Genomic DNA, 20638 nt, shown 5'->3' with positions numbered 1-20638 from the left:
GTTTTGGGTCATTGTGTTTTCATTGTCATTTGTCTCTTTTTGTTTTTTTTTTTTGCTGTGTTGGGTCTTCGTTGCTGTGCACAGGCTTTCTCCAGTTGCGGCGAGCAGGGACTACTCTTCGTAGTGGTGCACGGGCTTTCTCATTGCAGTGGCTTCTCTTGTTGCAGAGCACGGGCTCTAGGAGCACGGGCTTCAGTGGTTGTAGCATTTGGGCTCAGTAGTTGTGACTCATGGGCTCTAGAGCGCAGGCTTTGTAGCTGTGGTGCAAGGGCTTAATTGCTTTTCAGCGTGTGTGTATTTTTTACAGTTTTTTTCCTGTAACTGATATCTAGTCTCATAGCGTTGTGGTCGGAAAAGATACTTGATACGATTTCAATTTTCTTAAATTTACTGAGGCTTGATTTGTGACCCAAGATATGATCTATCCTGGAGAATGTTCCATGAGCACTTGAGAAGAAAGTATATTCTGGTTTTTTTTGGATGAAATGTCCTGTAAGTATCAATTAAATCCATCTTGTCTAATGTGTCATTTAAAGCTTGTGTTTCCTTATTTATTTTCATTTTGGATGATCTGTCCATTGGTGAAAGTGTGGTGTTAAGAGTTTAAGGCCTTTAAGGCTGGGCCAGGGAACACAAAACCGAGACTGCAGCTGGGTCTTTGTTCCCAAGCATCCAGCTCTGCCACCCTTCAGCTTCGAGACCCTGAGCAATTAGCTTAATCTTCACTTTCCCGTTTATGCATAAGGAGCTAATAATCCCTGTTTCCTGGGTTGTCCGGCGCAGTAAATGCGATCGTGTATGAAAAGCCCCCCATCTAGTGCGGCTCCCAGATAAGCGCTTGTAGACTGAGGCTGCCGCACGCTCCCAGCGGCCGGCCCCGCCCCAGGCCCAGGGCGCGCCCTCCACCCCAGGCGACGCGGGGACGCGGGCGGGTCGGGCGCGGGCTCCGCCCTCTGGCTTCGCCTCGCCCGGCCCGCTCGGCCTCGGCGGCAGCGGTGGTTTCGCGCCAAGGTAGGAGGTCCGCGGCGCGCGCTCCCGTGGGTCAGGGGCTCGGGCGCGCGGGGCGGGCTGCGGCGGGAGAAGGCCGCGGGGCCGAGATTGCGGCGCGCGCGGAGGGCGGGAAGGCGGGCGCGCGCCAGGGGGCGGGCTGGAGCCGCCGTCCCGGCCCTGGAGGCGCTCAGGGCGTACGCGCCGCACCCTCCGGCGCTGCCCGGCTCGGCCTCCTGGAGAGCGCGCCCGGGGCCTGTGCGGACATCCTGCCAGCTGTCCTGCTCCAAATCCTGCCCGGGTTCCCGCGGGCTCGGGTAGGCGGCAGGAGGCGGGGGCCTGCCCGGGCGCAGCGGCCTGCAGACAAGCGCCTCTCCGCCCCGGGGGTCACCTCTTTCCAGGCTGAGCTGGGGTAGGAGGCTTTTCCCAATTGTCACCACCAGCAGCGATAACTTGCTGCGGCTTCGTGTGGGCCAGGCACCGTCCCTGCCCTCCTCGCTTGGGATAGTGTTTCAGTGCAACCTACGGAGTCGAAAGTAGCTCCGTTTTACCGATGAGGAAACTGAGGCCCAGAGCAGCCAATTGAACTGCCCAAGATGGCACCGCCTGTGCAGGGATTTGGGCCCTCCTTGGGTTACTCAAAGTAGGGCCTGAGACCCCACCCTCGTGCCAGTCTCTGGGGTTGCCGTTACGAGCAGGCTCCCTTGTGATCTTTTTGCCAACCCGAGAGGACAGCGCTCTGAGGCAATGTCTGCCCCCTTGGTGGCCAGTCTCCCCAGCTCCATCTGGGACCTTGACTTGTCTGGGGGATTGGGACACTGGGGGAGGGGGCCCTGTTTTCCTTAGCTAAGCTCACAGTAGGTGCTTAACAAACAAATCCTGTGGCCGGATCAGACCAGAGGCTAAGGCCAGGCTCCTCAGCCAGGAAAGACCTCAGGAGTTAGAACCCCTGGATCTTGGAGGTTTCCTTGACTTAGCTCCTCCTCTCTGGTCTTTCTCTCAAGCCCTGGGGATGGGGGTCAGCCCTCAGAGACTAGGTACCCCTCCCACCCAGGAGTCCCCTGTGGGGGACACTGCCTGGTTTTTACCTTGAACTCCTGCGAGGTGTTCAGGGGTTGGGTATGTGTTCGCTGGGGCCCTTATGGGAACTCAGTCTGTGGGTCACATCAAACATGGCCAAGACTTGCCTTGTGTGACCCCTGCCAAACCGTTTCTTTTTTTTTTTCATTTAATTTCCTATATTACTACTTGTCTCCTAGCATTTATTCACTCACTCAACAGCTGTTCATGGCGCTTTGGGCCTTAGGCCCTGTGGAGACAGCAGTAAACAAGGACGACTTGGTCCCTGACCTTGGAGCAGACAGACAACGTACATGTAGAAGAAAACAGTGAACAGTTACTGGCAGGAACCACTTTGGCTGGGAAGTCAGAGTTCACAATCTCAGAAGGTGACATTTTTGGCCAGGGTCTGGAGTCAGCCATGAAAGGAAGGGAGAAGAGCATTCCAGGCAGAGAAAATGACAGATGCAAAGGCCCTGAGGTCGGAGCATGCTTGGTGTGTTTGAGAATCAAGAAGGCCAGCATGGCTAGAGTGGAATAGCTGGGGGAGAGGGGAGATGAGGTGGAGAGGTAGACCAGGGCTAGACTGAGCAGTCCTTGTTCACTGCAGTAGGACTTTGAATTTTATTTTGAGAGTGATAGTAGCCAGCGTGGGGGTTGAATAGAAGAGGGATGTTTGAGAATAGACTGGGCTGGGGGACAAGAGAGGAAGTAGGGAGACCCATGAGGAGCCATCTCAGCAGGCCAGGCAAGCAGTGGCAGTGGCTTATATAATATACATCAGAGACCTAGGGTGGCGCCTGGCATACAGTAAGCACTGCATGATGGTAGCCATTGTGTGATTGTTTAAAACTTTGGAACCAGGCATACTTCTCACCTGTGGCTTCAGCTCTTCATGGCTGGATGACTTTGAGCAAACCATTTAACTTCACCCAGCCTCAGTGTTGTCATCTGTAAAGTGGGTAGAACAGTACCAGCATCATGGAACTGTCAAGAAGGTTAAAACAGATATGGTACAGATGCAGAAACTGGGGCACAGAGCCTGGCTCATGGTTGGCTCAATATTTTTATTATAATTTCTAGTCAGCAACTGGAGAATAAAGAAAGGATAAGTGGGTGAGAGCAGCTGGTATGTTTGAAACTCATGAGTGGCCTTTGAGGGACTTTTTGGCTAAGGCCTGCAGCTGGACCTGGTAAATGGCAGCTTTGCAGGGTGGTCAAAGGACTAAGCAGGACTGGGGAGGGAGCAAGTGCAAAGGGTGTCTCCTCTGTGTTTATTCGCCCAACCATGGCTGAGGGTCTACTGTGTACCAGGCAGGGTTCTAGATTGGGTAGGGCGCTGGCTGGGGAGAGGCACAGAATAATTCAGTTCAGTTCACCAAGCACACTGGGTACTGGGAGGAGCCAATAATATTAGTGATGATAACACTAATAATAGACAACACGTATGCACTATGTAACAGTGGGTAATCATTAAGGTAATTCTAACTGATAGGATAGTGAAATCCTGAAATCTCAGTGGCTTAACACAACAGAAGTTTATTTCTCATTTGTGAAAAGTCCTGTTCGGTGGCTTTCTACATGGTGACCCATGGACCCAGACCCCTTCCAGCTTGTGGCTCTTGCATCCCCTAGGAACTCAGCGTTATTTCCTTCCAGCTGGGGGGAGGAGAGGGGTCCTTGTGGGAGGTTTTTATGGGCCAGGTCCGAAGTGGCACACCTTCTTTCTGTCTTAATTCTGCTGGTCAGAACTTGATCACATGGCCAGATCTGACTGCAGTGGAGTCTGGGAAATGACTTCTAGTCATATCCCTAAGAAGAATCAGAAATGTTTTTTGGTGAACACAGAGCAGCTTCTGTCACCCCATATCCAGGCACATAGCTAAGCGTAGATCATCTTTTTTAATCCTCCTAATAGAAGCAGGCACTGTTATTATCCCATTTTACAGAAAAGGAAACTGAGGCTCAGAGAGGCAAACTCATTGGCCATTGGCCCAGGGTCACACAGCTTGTGGGGAGGCACAGCCAGATTGGATTCCTGGCAGTCAGACGCTGGAGCTGTAACATCCAGATCTTTCCTATGAGGAATTCAATTGTTCTGAGAATTGGATGGAAGCTGCAGACATTAGAAAATGCACATACGCGCAGGGTTTAGATGCGGTTTCTTGGGCTTTATAATAGAACCCAGAAAGACCAGAGGGGGAGAACTTTGTGGACAGAGCCAAGGGCTGGAATCACTCAGCGCAAAGGGTTCTGGCATCCTGCTCTCTTCCCCCATCCCCTAGGGCACTGGCTGGGGAAGGGTACGGAATAATGCAGTTCAGTTCACCAAGCACATCTGGGGCCCCCTCTCTGCCAAGCTGGGCAAGCGGGTCTGGAGATCCTGGCCTGCGGCTGCCTGTGGCTTCCCCCTGCTCTGGTTATGGGTGTGCAGCCTGTAGAGGGGCTTTCTGGAGGCTGTCTGGAGGTGGGAAAATGGAGTCCCAGGGTTTTGTAGTGAGGCTTCCTGCCTCTGGCTGCGTTTAGTTTTGCCTAAATCTGGCCTTGGTTGCCATGGCAATGTGGAGGCACTTATTATTTTGGCCCAGTGTACCCTGTTTCCTGGTTTTCCATTTCCAGAGCAGATTCCCTAGTTGCGGGTGAGGGTTCCAGGCTCCACTTGGACTGATGTACGTTTATGCAGCACCTGCTGCATTCCTGGGTCTGACTTAGACACGGTTGGTAGAGCGTTGAAGTGCAAATGCCCCGGTCTTGCCCTTGAGGCACTTATTGGGAGGCTGCCTGGCTTAAGTGGAAAGAACTTAGGGCTTCCCACTTCCCTGCAGCAGTGTGCCACTTTGAATAGGTAAGAGCCCCAACCTTTCTGTGTCCCGGTTTTCTCATCTGGAAATGGGTTGAGGTGAGGATTTAATGAGATAACATGAATGTGCCTCCTATGGGACACGGCATTAGAGCAGAGGGCACCCTGAGGCCGTGGGCCAAGAGATAGCAGGAGCCCAGACACATGGTGCTGATGACAATGGGAAGAGCAGCCGCCGTTTACTCACTGCTCACCACGTACCAGCTGTGGTGCAAACCCCTTACACTGTTCAACCCATTTAATCTTCACAGTGACTCTATGTGGTAGGTGCTATCAGTTTCATTTTAGAGATGAGGAAACTGAGGCTCAGAGAGGTAACTTGTCCAAGGTCATACTGCCAACAAGTGGCAGAGCTGGGGCTCCGATGCGACCCCATATCTGACCCTGATTTCAGAGCTGACAGCCTAACCACTACACCGCACAGCCTCCTTGCCTTAGGGAAGGAACAATGGCAGGCAGTGGGTGGACCTCTGAGCCCCAGGGTCCGGGGTACAGGGACTGTACATTTCAGACCTTCAGATGAATGAAATCAGTATTGATCACATGCTCACTCTGAGCCCGGTGCCCAGTTGTAAGCTCTCTATGCCCCCAGGTGACTCCATGGGATGGGTGCCAATATTCGCATCTTGCAACACGGAGGCTCAGATAGGCAAAGTTGCTTTCCCTGGGGCACACAGCTAGTGCGGGGGTGGGGCTGGGAGTTGCAGAAGGGGGATTCAGCTCCTTGCCTGGACTGGGCAATTCCACAGCCTGCACCTGATGTGGGAAAACGTCATCCCAGCACCCTATAAAGACATTCTTAGCAAACCCTGTGACCCCTTTTCTGGGTCAGTAAAGACAGTCTTGAAGACTGGCCTTTCCCGCCTCCTGTATGCTGACCTCACCCCCTGTGCTTGGAGAGGGTAGAGTGTGTGTGCCTGTGTGTGTGTGTGTGTGTGTGTGTGTGTGTGTGTGCGCGCGTGTGCGTGTGTAGTGGGGGGGGGTCTTCACCTCCAGGTCCCTTCCCCCTTTCCCTTCCCCCTCCTCTCCATCCTTTCCCTCTTCTTTCCACTCCTTCCCTTTCTCCCCAACCTCCTCCCCTCTCTCCTCTCCTCCCCCTATTCGTCCTTCCTCCGCCTGTTCCCCGCTGCCCAGCTTCCCGCCCACCCTCTCCTTTCCCCTCCCCTCCCCCCTCAGCCCCGCCCACCTCCCTGATCACGTGGGGGCGCCGCCGGATTTAAGCCTAATCTGCCCAGCGCTCAGCACAGCAGTCTGGCTGTGGGGTGGGCGGGCTGTGTTGGTCTCCAGGGCCCTGGCGCAGGGCCTGGAGAGGGTTGCCCACGGCCTCCACCCCATGAACTTGGGGCTGGAGGGGTCGTTGGAGGCCCGGCTGGCACTGGAGGCGGTTATCCAGGTGGGTCCTGGGGGCTGTGCCCACCCTGTCCAGGGCAGGGGAGTGTGGGCCTAGCAGGAGTGGGAGGCGTGGGCACATCTTAGGGGTCCAGGGAGAGGTGTGGTGGCGGGGTGCGCAGGGACCCCAGCCTTCAGCTCCCGGCCAGACTGGTGGTAGAGGGGTGCTCAGGTCTCAACTCTGTGACTCCCTTATCCAGTGCCCCTCGAGTGAAGGGAAGTCCCTACTTCCAGATTTTAGGGTTGAGGTGACCTCTGCTGGAGCAGTGGGGTCATCACCCATCTAGGGCGGGAGCTGGATTGGAGCCCCCAACGCTCTGTGCTGCCCTGGGAGGTCTGTGAGTGGGCCGTGGGCTTTGGTTTGCTTCTCTGGCCCCCGAAGGGGCCTCCTTCCCGGGGCAGGGGGCACACAGAGTATCCTCCCATTGGGCTTTTTGCGATTCTAACTCCCAGGCTTCCTTCCATTTGGGAATTTCCCGAGGGTCTCCTGGGCACCCACATCTTTGTTTGGTGCGGCAGGACTTTGTTTCTCTCCCACCCACACCAGGGAGCCCAAGGTCCCAGGTTCCCCGCAGACCCTCCTTCTTTCCCTGCAGACACTGGAGAGCAGCATCCTGGGGTCGGGCCAGGAGAAGGGCCTGAACGTGCAGGACCCGGCCCAGGATTCCCAGCCCACCTGCCTGCCTGCCCGCATCAGGGAGATTGTCACCCGCAACTTCTCCCAGCCTGAGAGCCCAGGTGCCACTCCCCTTCACAGACACTGCCTGCATCTCACCTCTTCTCACATCCCCCTCCTCAACAGTCATAATGACGATAACGAGTGCAGCTTCCATTTCTTGAATAATCACTGTGAGGCAGGCACAGGCCTGTGATGGAGGGTCCCATTTTACAGATGAGGAAATGGAGGCTCAGAGGTGTAATTTTCCCAGACTTGTTCTCCATGTGATGCTGCTGGAAGGCAGGGCCGAGCATCCCCTCCTTGCTTGCAGGCAGCCTGCTGCAAAGACTTAAGCCCCAAACACCACATTCTCTCCCAGGGAAGGTGGGAGCTGGATGAACCCAAGATTAGAGGGGGAGGGCAGCTCAGCTTAGCTCAGGGCTTTGTAGAAGTATAAGGAGCGGCAGTGTCCATTCCCCACCCGGGCAGGAAGGCTGATGGGCCCCTGCTCCCCCTGGAGGGCAGCACCCACACCTCATAATTGGGTCGAGAGAGTATGGGAAGGGCCCCCTCAGCTACAGCTCCTCGTGGGGACCTGGTCCATCTTCCTGCCTCCAGGGATGGGTAGGGCACCTGTAGGGGGAGGCGGTCCCTCAGGATGCAGGTGGAAGCTAATTGTGTGCCCGCTGTCCCTCTCCAGCCCTGCTGCCGGCCACCGAGATGGCATCCATGCTGTCACTGAAGGAGGAGAGCCAGCTTCTGCAGCAGGAGCTGTCCCGCGTGGAGGACCTGCTGGCCCAGAGCCGGGCTGAGCGCGATGAGCTGGCCATCAAGTACAACGCGGTCAGTGAGAGGGTGGGTGCCGCGGGGGGCTGAGAGCTGGGCTAGGGGCTCCCCTGCCGCAGGGGTGGGGAGACAGCCAGGGCAGGCCCGCTTCCTGGGCAGAATGTGGGCCCTGGAGTCAGGCCGCCTCCATTCAGATTGTGGCTCTGCCCACTTGAGCGGCCTTGAGCAAATCACCCCGCGCTGCGAGCCTGTAGCAGGGACAGTAATGTGACACGGAGCTGTGAGGAATCAATGAGACGAGGGGATGAAGTGCCTGGAAACTGGGGTATTTCATTCCTGGCTGTCCCGAGCCTGCTTGGGGGGTGGGGCACGGAGCACAAGACCCCTAGAGGCCCCTGCCACCCCTTGAGTCTCTGGGCATCTTCCTGTGCCCCCGGTTACCTGAGCCTTGGGGTCCACCCAACAGGCTGGGGTAGGCACAGGCAGCCACAGATCTGCCCTGCTCCCCGTGGGGGTGAGGCCCCGCAAAGGAAGGAAGGAAGGAGAAGCCGGGCCTGCCTGCAAGTCCAGGCAGGATTCACGTCCCCCGGACCTGTGCTGCAGGGCCTGGGCAGGAGGTCGGTGTGGGTGGAGTACAGGTGGTTCTTAGTGCATTTTCTCCTTTAGGCCTCCAGGCTCGTGGGAAGTGACCCTGGGGAGTTGATGGTGGCTGAAAGTTGGTGAGAGAGTTGCATGAGGGAGGGAGTGTGTGTGCGGATGGGAGATGTGTGGGTGGTAATAACACTCATTATAGTAGCTGCTGGTTACTGAGTGCCTACTCTGTGCCAAGCATGAGCTGGGTGCTTTACATTTAATGCACCAAGGTCGGGACCATTATGATGCTCATTTAACAGAGGAGATAACCAAGGCTCAGAGAGGGAAAGCACCCTGCTTGAGGGTCACACAGCTGAGGGCTCTGTGTTACAGTTTTGTTTCCTGGGTATGGGAAGAGGCAACCGGCCTGGGAGTTCCAGGGGGCACCTGGCCCTGGGAAAGCTGGAAGGGCCTCAGACGTGACCCCTGATGTTACAAACGGAAGATTGAAGCTGGCCCAGGGTCCCCTGTGTGGGACTAGCAGAGCTAGGGATGGCTAGACCCCTGAGCCGGGCCTGTCCACACAGGGGCTTGTATACCCGTGATGGGAAGAGGGATCTGTGTTCCTCTGTGTCGTTGTGGGATGTGCCTGTGTCCTGACATCCGCCTGCCTGGACAAGCCCCTGACGTGTTGGGACTTGCAGAAGAGCAGGATGGTGGCCGGCACTGGGGACTGTGCAGAGCTAGTTTTCCCAAGGTTTGCAGGGGGCGTGGCAGGTGGGCTGGGCGGAGTCTGTATTGTTGGTGGTGGGCCCTGAGACAGCCCCCTCCTAGTTTAGGCTGGTCATCTTTTGGCCCCTGGCACAGTGTCAGGCCCCTGGGGGCTGCCTCTTTTATTTATTTATTTTTGGCTGCCTCTTTTATTTTTATTTTTTATTTTTTATTATTTTTTTTTTTTTTGCGGTACGCGGGCCTCTCACCGTTGTGGCCTCTCCCGTTGCGGAGCACAGGCTCCGGACGCGCAGGCTCAGCGGCCATGGCTCACGGGCCCAGCCGCTCCGCGGCACGTGGGATCTTCCCGGACCGGGGCACGAACCCGTGTCCCCTGCATCGGCAGGCGGCCTCTCAACCACTGTGCCACCAGTGAAACCCTGGCTGCCTCTTTTAAATGCCAACTTCTGACTGACAGTGAGGCTAGCACTGCCCCTCAGGCTGGCATGGGGAGGGAAGAAGAGGTGGAGGTAGCGGGTCCCTTTGCTTCTAGGACACAGCTGTGGGGCTGGGCCGGTTGGGGGAGCTGCTTTGGTCTAGAAAGTTTCCTTGTGTGGCTGGAGAGGCCCCTGAATAGCATGTAGAGCGAGCCTGGCAGGAGACTGTCCTCTGTCTGAGATGTGGCCCCCTGGAGGCAGGGGCTGCATGACAGTGACCTTGAGGCCTTTCCTGGGGGTGCGTCCACAGGGAACCTCAGAGCCTGGAGATCACCTCATTAGAGATGGGGAAACAGGCCCAGGGAGGGGACATGACAGGCCCAAGGTCGGTGGTGGAGCTGGGCCGAGACCCCTGGTCTGGGACTCTGTGCTCCTGCGGCACGGTCACTCCCTGCTGCCCACTTGTCCCCGGGCTGCAGGTGACAGGGCCTGCCCTTGTGGCTATAACTGCTGCACGTGCGCTGGCTTAGGGGGCCAGTCAGTGAGGTTGTTCCGACCCCTTAAACCCCACAGCATCCCTGGGAAAGGGGAGTGGAGGTGAGGTCAGGGTCTCTGTCCTATTGACTACATGTAGGGAAACTGAGGCAGGGGCTCCTAGTGGCTACCTCCCAGGTCAGAGGGAGAACCTCAGGGTCCCAGTGGAGACCCCCGTTTCTTCCTGTCCCTGACGAGCAGGTGCTGGGCGAGGCAGCTGGGATGGGAAGGAGGGAGTCGGCTCCACAGGCCAGGCCCCCTGCCCCCCCACCCCCAGTGTCCGTGGCAACCTGGACCGGAATGTCGGGGACTGGGGCAGCGGTTGCTAGGGGAGACAGTAAACTTCTTTCATCCCTGGCTTGGTAGCAGCCTCCTTCCCTCTTGAATTACAAGTAAAATTGAAAGGCTGCTTGGTGAGCAGCAAAGTTTGTGGAAAGGGGTGGGGTGTGGCCAGGAGTGGCTTGGGTCTGGCGGTGAGCGCTGGAGAAGCGGTGGAGCACCTGGCGGCTGCAGGAAGCCCTCTAAAGCCACGAAGCAGACAGCAGCTGGTTCACACAGATGTGCAAAATGCACACAACACAGCCACAGTCAGACCCTCCCCGCACACCAACACAAACCCACCTCGGGGAGACACTCAGATTCACAGAAGCTGCCCAGACACCGCACAGTCCCACCCACACGCACAGTCACACACCACGGTATATCCGGCATACCCACACCGCAGACAACATAACACTGTCTCACAGCTCCTGGACACCTACAGCCAGACAAAGGTACACACAAGTGCACAGACGCGTGCAGAGCCCAGCTTCGCTTCCCAGGCCCGCCCACTTGTGACTGTGCACACAGTCATACAGACACATGGACACACGGGTGCACATGAAGACGACCCATCGCCCGCAGCACAACGTAGACCTGCGACTGCAGCCGCCACCTCACCCGGTCCCTGTGAAGGCCCAGACCCAGAGACACACAGGGTCCCACATGGAGACAGACGACAAGACGCACCCCCCCACCCCCAAGGAAGCGCCCGCATCCATGCACAACACACTCACGGCATCTCGGTGCCACCGTCACGACACTCAGATGCGATGCTCTGCCCATCACCTGACTTAGGTGGACTTCGCGCAGATGCTGGCCACGGGCCTGCAGCACACCCTCCAGGTGGAGACCCCCTGCACGTTGCCTTCTCCTCCACCCTCAGACCGGATCCCCACCCACATAAGCTGAAGCCCCCAGGCAGCCTCCGTGGGCACAGTCACCCTGCCCAGCGCTGTCCCCGGGGGTGGGCGTGGTTTGGCCGAATATCGGCTTCCCTGTGCACCGAGGCCGAACAGAAATACGGAGACAGGGATTTTGGAGGAAGAGAGAGATGGCTTTATTTTTCTGCCAGGCCGAAGGCAAGACACAGCAGGCTAGCACCTCAAGAACTGTGCCCCCACCCTTGGGAATCAGGGAAGATTTTATATGTGGGGCTCGCAGTCCGGGGTATGCGATAAGGATCAGAGTAGTGAAGGTCTTGCATTCTTCCTTTCCTTTGCATTATTTCAAAACAGTCATAGCTGGCGTCAGGTCGCCCAGTAATTGGGGTCCGGCGGTCTGGTAATGGTGTCCGTTTGCCTCGTTCGTTTGCCTCTGGTTTATCAGCCGGCGACCTTGTTTCTGAAATGCAAAAACTATAGGGGGTGATTTGTTATCGAATGTAAGTGCCAGGACAAAGTAAGATTAGGGATTGAGAGGCAGGGGATGTAACTCGAAGAGCTAGGCGCGATAGGTGCTGAACGTAAATTACATAGTGTCAGGGAGTGAGGTTAGCTTTGTAAAGTTACTACAAATTAGTGACAGTTAAAGTAAAACGAGGAGTGATTAACTCTTTCAGGCCAGGTTATGTTTCTTCTCTAGCCTGTTCACTGTTCCCTTTGTTCTCCTTGTTCTCAGGGGAGGGAAAACTCCATTTCTATATTTGTTGCAACAGGGGTGGGGCTGGAGATGCCTCTCAGCTTGGTGGCTCGCTGGGTCTCTCCTGCCATACCGCTTAACACAGGCCTGGAGGGCTGACCTGGCCTGGCCCCGCTACTAGCGTGGGTGAGAGTAGCTGCCCTTGCCATTGGCTTCCCTGGGACCCAGTGTGGGTGGGCGTGTGAATACCCTGCCCGGGCTTTTGCAGGCCAGGCACTGGGCTGGGCTCTCGTGCTGTTGGTTCTCCCTGGGCACTGTCGCTCCTCTGTTGTTCTTGCTTGTCCTCAGCGGCCTCCTCCCTCCTCCCTTCCAAACAGCTGGAGGAGGCTGAGGGGCCCCCTGGGACCAGCGGGTACCTAAGGGTGTTAGGGGGTTCCAGGCTAGCGAGGCAGTCAGAGCCGGCAGGCATCCTGCCTCTGCCCCCAGGGTCTGATGATGAAGGGGCTGCAAGCTGCCTGTGGGTAAGGGAAGGGCGGCGACCGCAGAGGCTTCCCATGAGCCCAGGGAGAGGAGGGAGCCCAAGGCTAGGCTGGGCTGAGAGGGCATTAATAAACCACACCTTATATTAGAACCCATGTGCGCACCTCTTACAAACCTGAGTGCTGTGTATGTGGGGAGTGGGGGCGGGATGAATTCATCTGTGTCACCTTCGGGGTGTTTTAGGCGGCCTCTGTGTGTTATGTGCGTGCATGTCTCTAAGCTCAGATATGCATACGTGTATTGATGCCTGTGAATGTATTCACGTGTGCTCATGCTGTTAATTCATTAACATTGCTACTGCCACTGTTCTAAAATACAATGGGGAGCAAAATCCAGGCTTTTCTGAGCTCACTTAGGGTGGGGGTGGGGAGACAGGGGCATGAATCCAATAATTATCCACCAGAGGGGGTTGGGTGTCTTGGAGGAGAGGCTCGCGGTGTACCCAGGGCCTTTAAGGTTTATCCCAGGTGCATCTTTGTGCTTTGCATGCACACGTTTGTGGGCCCACCTGCATGTGTCCATGCACACCCAGTCTGTGTATCCGCGCTTGTCCAGTCTGTGTGTCCATGCACGGCTGCATTACCCGTGCACACGTGCATTGCATCATGGTATTGCCCACATGTGCCTGCAAGGCATTGTGGGTCCGGGTCCAGCCTGGCGCCCCCTGCAGAGGCCTGTGACTGCCTTCCTGGGGGGCCCAGGACTCTCACCCAGGGCCCTTCCCTGCAGCTGGAGCAGGCTGTGCGGCTGGAGTCTGGGGAGCTGGAAACACAGGAGCCCAGGGGGCTGGCACGGCAGAGCGTGGAGCTGCGGAGGCAGCTGCAGGAGGAGCAGGCCTCCTACCGGCGCAAGCTGCAGGCCTACCAGGAGGGCCAGCAGCGGCAGGCCCAGCTCGTGCAGCGGCTGCAGGCCAAGGTCAGGGCCACCCACTCCTGCTCCTGCCCACCCTTGCGCTCACTTGGCCCGGCCCCCATGCCCCCTGGGGCTGACCGGCCACTCTCCACCCATCCCCAGATCCTCCAGTACAAGAAGAAGACCTCGGAGCTGGAGCAGCAGCTGCTGGAGAGAGCTGCGGAGCTGGGGCAGCAGCGGCTGAGGGTGGGTGCCGGGCTGTGGCAGGGCAGACGCTTCCCTCCATGTTGCCCAGCCTAATGCCCCCGCTTCTCCCACCTAGGCCACAGAGCACAGCCATGACCTAGAGAGCGCCCTCATCCGCCTGGAGGAGGAACAGCAGAGGTGGGACACAGCGGGGGATAGCACGTGGCTGGCAGGGCTGTCCTCTCTGGCCACGCACCCACTGGTCCCTTTTCCCCCACCCAGAAGCGCCAGCCTGGCCCAGGTGAACTCTATGCTCCGAGAGCAGCTGGACCAGGCGAACTCGGCCAACCAGGCTCTGAGTGAGGACATACGCAAGGTGACCAGTGACTGGACACGCAGCCGCCAGGAGCTGGAGCAGCGGGAGGCAGCGTGGAGGCGCGAGGGAGAGGTGGGCACCGGGGAGCTGACCCGAGGGGAACAGCCTATGGGGGCGGGGGTGGGGGAGGGGGAGGGAGGGGGAGGGGGAGGGGGAGGGAGGGCCCTGCTGGTCAGGTGAGCCCTTTAGTAGAGGTAAATGGTTGTCATAATAATAGTCTTGATTAGCACATACCACGTGCCAGTGCCAGGCAGGCGATTTCTCCTCTGTTCCTCATGGTAACCATATGTGGAAAGTGTCATCATCCTCCTTCTAAAGAGAGGTTGGATAGCTGCCCAGTCATGCAGCTGGCTGGCAGCTGGGATGCAAACCTCGGTCCCCAGCGCTTTCTGCCCTCCCTCACTGCTGCTTGCAGTCCGTGGAGGCTTTGAAATCCAGCTCCCCGAGCCAGCGGGAGGCTTGAGCTGGTGACCATACAGCTCCGGCACAGCCCTGTATGCGGGCCCAGAGCCGGCCCCCTGGGAGCCTCCGGGGTGGTCAGAGCTGGGGCAGGAAGTGGGCCGCCCCCGCTCCAGCCCCTCACTCAGCCCCTCTGCCCTCCAGTCTTTCAACGCCTACTTCAGCCAGGAGCACAGCCGCCTGCTTCTCCTGTGGAGGCAGGCTGTGGGGGCCCGACGGCTGCTCAGCGAGGTGAAGATGTCCACCGAGAGGTGAGGAGGCCTGGCCGGCGGAGGGGCAGCTCGGGGAGACGCTGCAGCAGCCGGGAGACAACCCTGCTTTGCACACTGAATTCAACTCAACTCAGTTGAACTTCGGTCCGACCCAAAACACCTACCGTGTGCCGGGCCCTACGGAGATGCAGAGGCAACTAGTAATAATTAACTCTTACCAAGATCATGGCGGTCACTTAGTATTTACTTAATGTACTTGCTAAATTGGCTATTTATGACCAAATGACTAAGGCTAAATACTAAATACTATTTGGTATTTACTAAATTTACTGTTTCCTAGTCATTACCAGTAAATAGTAAAGGTTTACTAGGTGTTTGCTCTGAGCTAGGCTCTTTGTACATTTTATTTCATCTCATATCCACAGTGTCCCTATGAGGTAGGAACTGGAATGATCCCCATTTTACAGATGAGGACACTGAGGCTCAGAGAGGTAGAGTGACCTTCCCAAGGTCACACAGCAGTAAGTAAGTGGCTGAATCAGGATTTGCAGTTCCTGCTTTTAATCTACTATGATATTCAGCTTCTGCTAACAAGGACCTCACAACCTCTAGGGAATTCCCTGGCGGTCCAGTGGTTAGGACTCCACACTTTCACTGCCAAGGGCCGGGGTTCATTCCCTGGTCGGGGAACTAAGATCCCACAAGCCGTGTGGTGTGGCCAAAAATTAAATTAAATTAAATTAAATTTTTTAAAAAAGGAACTTGCAACCTCTAGACTGAGGAAGTGAGTGGTTAGAGACGTGAGAGTGGAACAGAAAGGATGTCCTGGATGCTCAGAAAACTGGGAGGGGTGGAGAGGTCGGAAAAATGCTTCATTGAGGAGGTGGAATTTGCTCTGACCCCAAGGGATGGGCGGGGTTTTAACTGGCAGAGCTGAGGGCGCCCCAGGCAGAGCAGCAGAAGCAAAGGCTTGGAGGTGCGAGAAAATGGCAGCCAGTGGGGTTGAAGCAAAAGGCAAGTGAAAGGAGGTCAGGTTGGAAAAGAGCCTCAGAGGCCTCCTGCCACAGGGGACTTGGTCCTGCTTGGTCTTTGGGCAGGTGAGGCTGCAGAGGGGAGAGCCTAGAGGCAGGCCGACCAGTTTGTTTCCTTTTGTGCCTTAAACATTTGTTTGAGCGATGATCTTTTGTTGAGATCATCTACTATTCTCTCAGTATCCAAATTTCCAGCTGACTCATCAGTGTCACTGATGGTGTTTCTTCACTTTTTGTCTTTAAAATTCTTTGAATCAGGATCCATAGATGTTCACAAAGTGTGATTGGCTGATTTGTCTTCCAAGTCTCTTTTATTTGTTCAGGAAACCGGGACAGTTGTCCTTAGAGATTCCCACAGTCTGGATTCTGTGGTGTCCTTTAACACCTTTAACAGGGTTGTGCCCTGTAAATTGGATGTTGGATTTAAGGCTTGATCAGATTCAGGTTCGGGTTGTTGTGTTTTGTTTTGACAAGACTTCTTCATAAGCGCCGTGTGTACTCTGCCATCAGGAGCCTCTGTCTGTGCGTTAGCAGCCCTTGACGCTCAATGCCAAGGTCCAGACATTCGTCAGAGGCTGCAGAATCATGATTGTCTCATTCTGTCACTTCTTCATGTATTAACTGGAATTCTTCTATAATAAGGCACTTCCTCTTCTTACCGTTAGGTACCCAGTGGTACAGTTCATTCAGGAAAGGGGAGGATTTAACCTATTTGATATATTTAAAATACCTAATTTTTAATTAGCATTTAAAATGTTAACATCTTGCTTTTGAATAACTCACACATGCACAAGGTTCAAATTTCAAAAGGGTGTATGGTGAAAACTCAACTCTTCCTGCTGCCTCTGACCCAGACACTCAGGCTCATTTTTTTTTTTTTTTTTTTTTTTTTTTGCGGTACGAGGGCCTCTCACTGTTGTGGCCTCTCCCGTTGCGGAGCACAGGCTCCGGACGCGCAGGCTCGGTGGCCATGGCTTACGGGCCCAGCCGCTCCGCGGCATGTGGGATCTTCCCGGACCGGGGCATGAACCCGTGTCCCCTGCATCGGCAGGCGGACTCTCAACCACTGTGCCACCAGGGGAGCCCTCAGGCTCATTTGATACAAGCAAATACAGCAGATTGTACGTTTCCCCCCCCAGCCCCCACTTTTCTTTTATACACTCTTGGGAGAATTTCATCTTTGCAGTTCTTTTTTTTTTTTCGGGCACACCGCACAGCTTGTGGGAGTTCCCCAACCAGGAACTGAACCCATGCTCCCTGCATTGGAGGCACAGAGTCCTAACCACTGAACCACCAGGGAGTTCCCTTTTTGCAGTTCTTGAAGATGCTTTGTTCACCCAATAGTTATAGCTGGGAATTGGTTCCACATCAGGCTCTAAAGAGCTTCCCCATTCGTTTTTCTTGGCTCCAGAGTATTCCATTGAAGGGATGTATGTTTTTAATAGCAGCTCCCTGCCGAGTTACCTGGTGGCCTAGTGGTTAGGATTCCAGGCTTTCACTGCCGAGGCCCGCATTCAATTCCTGGCCTGGGAACTGAGATCCTGCAAGCCACGCGGTGGCCAAAAGAAAAAAGAAAAGGCGATAGCAGCTCCCTTTCGATAGATATTTAGGTTGCCACCAGTATTTCTTACATGAGCAAGGCTGCAGTGGATCCCCTTATACACAGGTCATTTTCCTTGCTCTGGGGCATATCTGTAGGATAAATTCTGAGCGATGGAGTCCGTGGGTCCTAGAACCTATCCATTTATAATTTTCAGAGTTCTTCTAATTGCCCTCTGTGTGGTTACACTCACCCTCCCACCAGGAGCGTAGGGAGAGCCTGTTTCCCCGCAGCCTCACCTACACTGCATTATGTGACTTTTTGTCCCTAGTCTGATAGCGACAAATGGCATCCCACTGTAGTTTTAATTTACTCTTGGGAGCCCTTCCCCGCATCCCGTCCCCATCCTGTGTTCTCTACACCAGGGACCTGCTGCAGCTGGGAGGGGAGCTGGCCCGGACCTCACGAGCCATCCAGGAGGCGAGCTTGGGGTTGAGCGCAGGCCTGCGGCTGGCCGAGAGCCGGGCCGAGGCGTCCCTGGAGAAGCAGGCCCTGCTGCAGGCCCAGCTGGAGGAGCAGCTGCGGGACAAGGTGCTCCAGGAGAAGGACCTGGCCCAGCTGCAGGTGCAGAGCAACCTGGACAAAGCCGACCTCAGTGCCAGGTGGGCGCCCAGAGGCACCACGCGAGGCAGACCTCCCCACAGAGTGTACGCCCGGATATACAGGGAGGAGGGGGCGTCTGCTCAACAGGGATGGGCCCTTCCCCTGTGTGAGTTCAGCCAGTCTCCCCAGGCACCCCGTTTGGCAGAGGGGGAGATGGAGGTTCATAGGGCTCTTACCCAGGGCACATCACAAACAGTTCAGCCTCTGCTCCTGAGACCTAGACTAGTCCCAAGGGGTTTTCCCGTGAGACAAAGTGGGTGGCCACCTCATTCTCATTTAGAGATGAGAAAGGAGAGTGACTTCAGGTCACACGGCAAGGGAGGCGAATCCTAGGGTCCCTGCCTCAGGTTTGGGGAAGCATGAAGGACACAGAGCTGGTGGGTTTGAGGAGAAGCTGGGTGGGTCTCCCATTCACCTGTGTTGCTCCCCTGCCTCCAGAGTGACTGAGCTGGCCCTGACAGTCGAGCGCCTTCAGAACCAGAATCTGGAAAAGGATCGGCTCAACAAGGCCCTCACGGAGAAGCTTGAGGCCCTGGTGAGATGCAGGGCAGGGCGGGGGGACCGACCAGATCCATGGACACAGGCTGAGGGCTGGGTAGCTTGGGCCAACCCCAAGCATCCCACTCAGACTCAGTTTCACCCCTCATTAACTGAGCACCTAGTATATGCCAGCTTTAGTGTGAGTGCCTAGTGGGTGCCAGCTTTAGTGATGAGCACATTCACCTCCTTTATCCCATTTCATCCTCTCAGCAGTTCTGTAGCATGATCCCCATTATACAGGTGAGGAACCTGAGGCCCAAGGGGAAATACTTGTCCAGAGTCTCAGAGCCATTAAGCTGGGGAGTCAGGACTTGAACTCATGCCTGTGCCCTGCTAGCCCAGGGCTCTTTCTTTTGGAACTCAGCTGCCTCCCCACCAGAGGGACCCCTCTCAAGGGTACTGCCTGGGTTGGTCATCCTTCTGTGTGGGGTCTGGCCTGGGTTCTACGTCCAGCTCTCCTCCAATAGGCTGTGTGACTTGGGGCAGGACACCACATCTCTCTGGGCCTGGTCTGTTCAGTGAGGAAACTGAGGTCGCTGTGGGGTCTACCGAGCTGCTGGCCCCTGGGCATGGCCTTCGAGGCCAACTGATTGGTGGTAGTCCCGTGAGGGAGACGAAGGTGGGGTTTCTGACTAGGGCAGAGACCCTGACCCCTCTTTGCCTGTCTCCCCAACACCACTCTAGGAATCCCTGCGGCTCCAGGAGCAGGCGGCCCCGGAGACGGAGGATGGAGAGGGGCTGCAGCAGACCCTGAGGGACCTGGCACAGGTTCGGAGCCGGGAGAAGCCAGAAGGGGTGGGAACCCTAGGCAGGGCAAGGCCAGGTAGTCCTGGGCCACCACGACCCCTGGTGGCCTTCAGCTGAACTGCAAGTGGTTGGGGGCCCTGGAAACCTAGGCTGCTGTTTAACACCCCTGCTAGCTCCGCCCAAAATCTGCCACCCCCTGCCCCCCACCCCGGGGGAGTTCCCCGTTGGAGAGGAGGCACTGCATGTTCCCTGCCCATCTGTGAGAAACGCTGAATCATGTCTTCCCAGTAAATGGGAGGCCTTACCTGGTGGGCTGAGGGCTGTGAGCTAGCGGAGGTGAGAAAGTGCTGCAGGGTTAGGGATGAAGCTAGACATGAGGACCCTGGTGGCCCCACTGCCTCCCGAGGCTTCTTTGCCCACCTAACCCCGCAGCTCCCCTTCTCCTTCTGCCTCCCTAACCCACCCTCAGGCCGTCCTGTCAGACATGGAGAGCGGCGTCCAGTTAAGTGGCTCTGAGCGTACAGCGGCCGCATCGGACGGCAGCCTGCGGGGGCTCTCGGGGGCGCGGACCCCGTCCCCACCGAGGCGCTCCTCGCCCGGCCGTGGCCGTTCCCCCCGCCGAGGCCCATCCCCTGCCTGCTCGGACTCCTCCACACTAGCCCTGATTCACTCCGCTCTGCACAAGCGTCAGCTGCAGGTCCAGGTGAGAAGGGGCCTGAGTGTCCTGGGGCGGAGCTCGAGTCCAGCGGGGAGGGGCTTGGGCAACCTTGATCGGAGCCGGGGTCTTAGGGGAGGAGCCTGAGCATTCAGGCTAGAGTCAGAGTCTTGAGAAACGGCAACTGAGTCAGGACCCATGGAGGTGGCTGAGAGCACTGGAGGAATCTGAGTCTAGAGTGGGAGGGGCTTGAGAAGCTGGGGGCGGAGCCCGGGGTGGAGTAAGAGGCCTGGTATAGGAAGGGAGATGGGGTTCCCACACAGAGCCAGAGAGCCTTGGTGTGTGTTTGGAGGGGGGCGGCGTCAGAAGTGGGGGAGGGGAAGGAGTGTGCTTGGCGGTTTGTCTGGTGTCCTGGGGACCCCAGGGAGATGGAGGCTCAGAGGCCTTGCAGAGGTCTCAGAAGGCTGGTGAGGGCACAATGCAGGGGAGTGGAAACTGAGTCTGGGGGCGTAGCTCCACTCTTCTGCCCCAGGCCTGGACCCAGGCCTAGGCCGCAGCGTAGGCTGGTGTGCATCGTGCGGAGAGCGGGGAGGGTGCTTCACAGGGCTCCCCTACACTCAGTGATTCCCATATGCCACAGGACATGCGGGGGCGGTATGAGGCCAGCCAGGACCTCCTGGGCACCCTGCGGAAGCAGCTTAGTGACAGCGAGTTGGAGCGCCGTGCCCTTGAGGAACAGCTGCAGCGTCTTCGGGATAAGACCGACGGGGCCACCCAGGCCCAGGAGGATGCACAGCGCGAGGCCCAGCGCCTGCGCAGTGCCGTCGACCTCCTGAACAGGTGCGGGGAGGTCAGAGGCGGGGAGCCCAGAGAATAAGTCAGCGTCTGGGCCTAACACGAGCCAGAGCCTGTGAACATGCGGATTTGCACTAATATGGTCATAA

General features: G+C 56.7%; 1 protein-coding gene across 7 annotated transcripts in view; it reads left to right on the top strand.

Moving 5' to 3' along the window:
- Positions 1-963: 963 nt before the first annotated feature.
- The window catches only part of CROCC (ciliary rootlet coiled-coil, rootletin), a 48406-nt gene continuing 28731 nt past the window's right edge, over positions 964-20638 (top strand). For 2 of the 7 annotated variants that reach the window (XM_060141289.1, XM_060141287.1), the window contains exons 1-13: positions 6225-6299; positions 6892-7033; positions 7654-7796; positions 13148-13348; positions 13448-13531; positions 13608-13669; positions 13754-13919; positions 14451-14557; positions 17515-17751; positions 18191-18287; positions 18977-19060; positions 19509-19742; positions 20335-20534. In XM_060141289.1, the coding sequence (XP_059997272.1) occupies positions 6240-6299; positions 6892-7033; positions 7654-7796; positions 13148-13348; positions 13448-13531; positions 13608-13669; positions 13754-13919; positions 14451-14557; positions 17515-17751; positions 18191-18287; positions 18977-19060; positions 19509-19742; positions 20335-20534 (1817 nt within the window). In that variant the 5' untranslated portion in view covers positions 6225-6239. Of the gene's footprint in view, positions 1012-6224; positions 6300-6891; positions 7034-7653; positions 7809-13147; positions 13349-13447; positions 13532-13607; positions 13670-13753; positions 13920-14450; positions 14558-17514; positions 17752-18190; positions 18288-18976; positions 19061-19508; positions 19743-20334; positions 20535-20638 lie in introns of those variants that run through there. The other 5 variants (XM_060141293.1, XM_060141290.1, XM_060141288.1 and 2 more) reach the window with 5 other exon arrangements.

The sequence above is a fragment of the Lagenorhynchus albirostris genome, chromosome 2 (assembly GCF_949774975.1).
Source record: "Lagenorhynchus albirostris chromosome 2, mLagAlb1.1, whole genome shotgun sequence".
Classification (NCBI taxonomy): domain Eukaryota; kingdom Metazoa; phylum Chordata; class Mammalia; order Artiodactyla; family Delphinidae; genus Lagenorhynchus; species Lagenorhynchus albirostris.
This window is presented reverse-complemented; position numbering and strand designations above follow the sequence as displayed.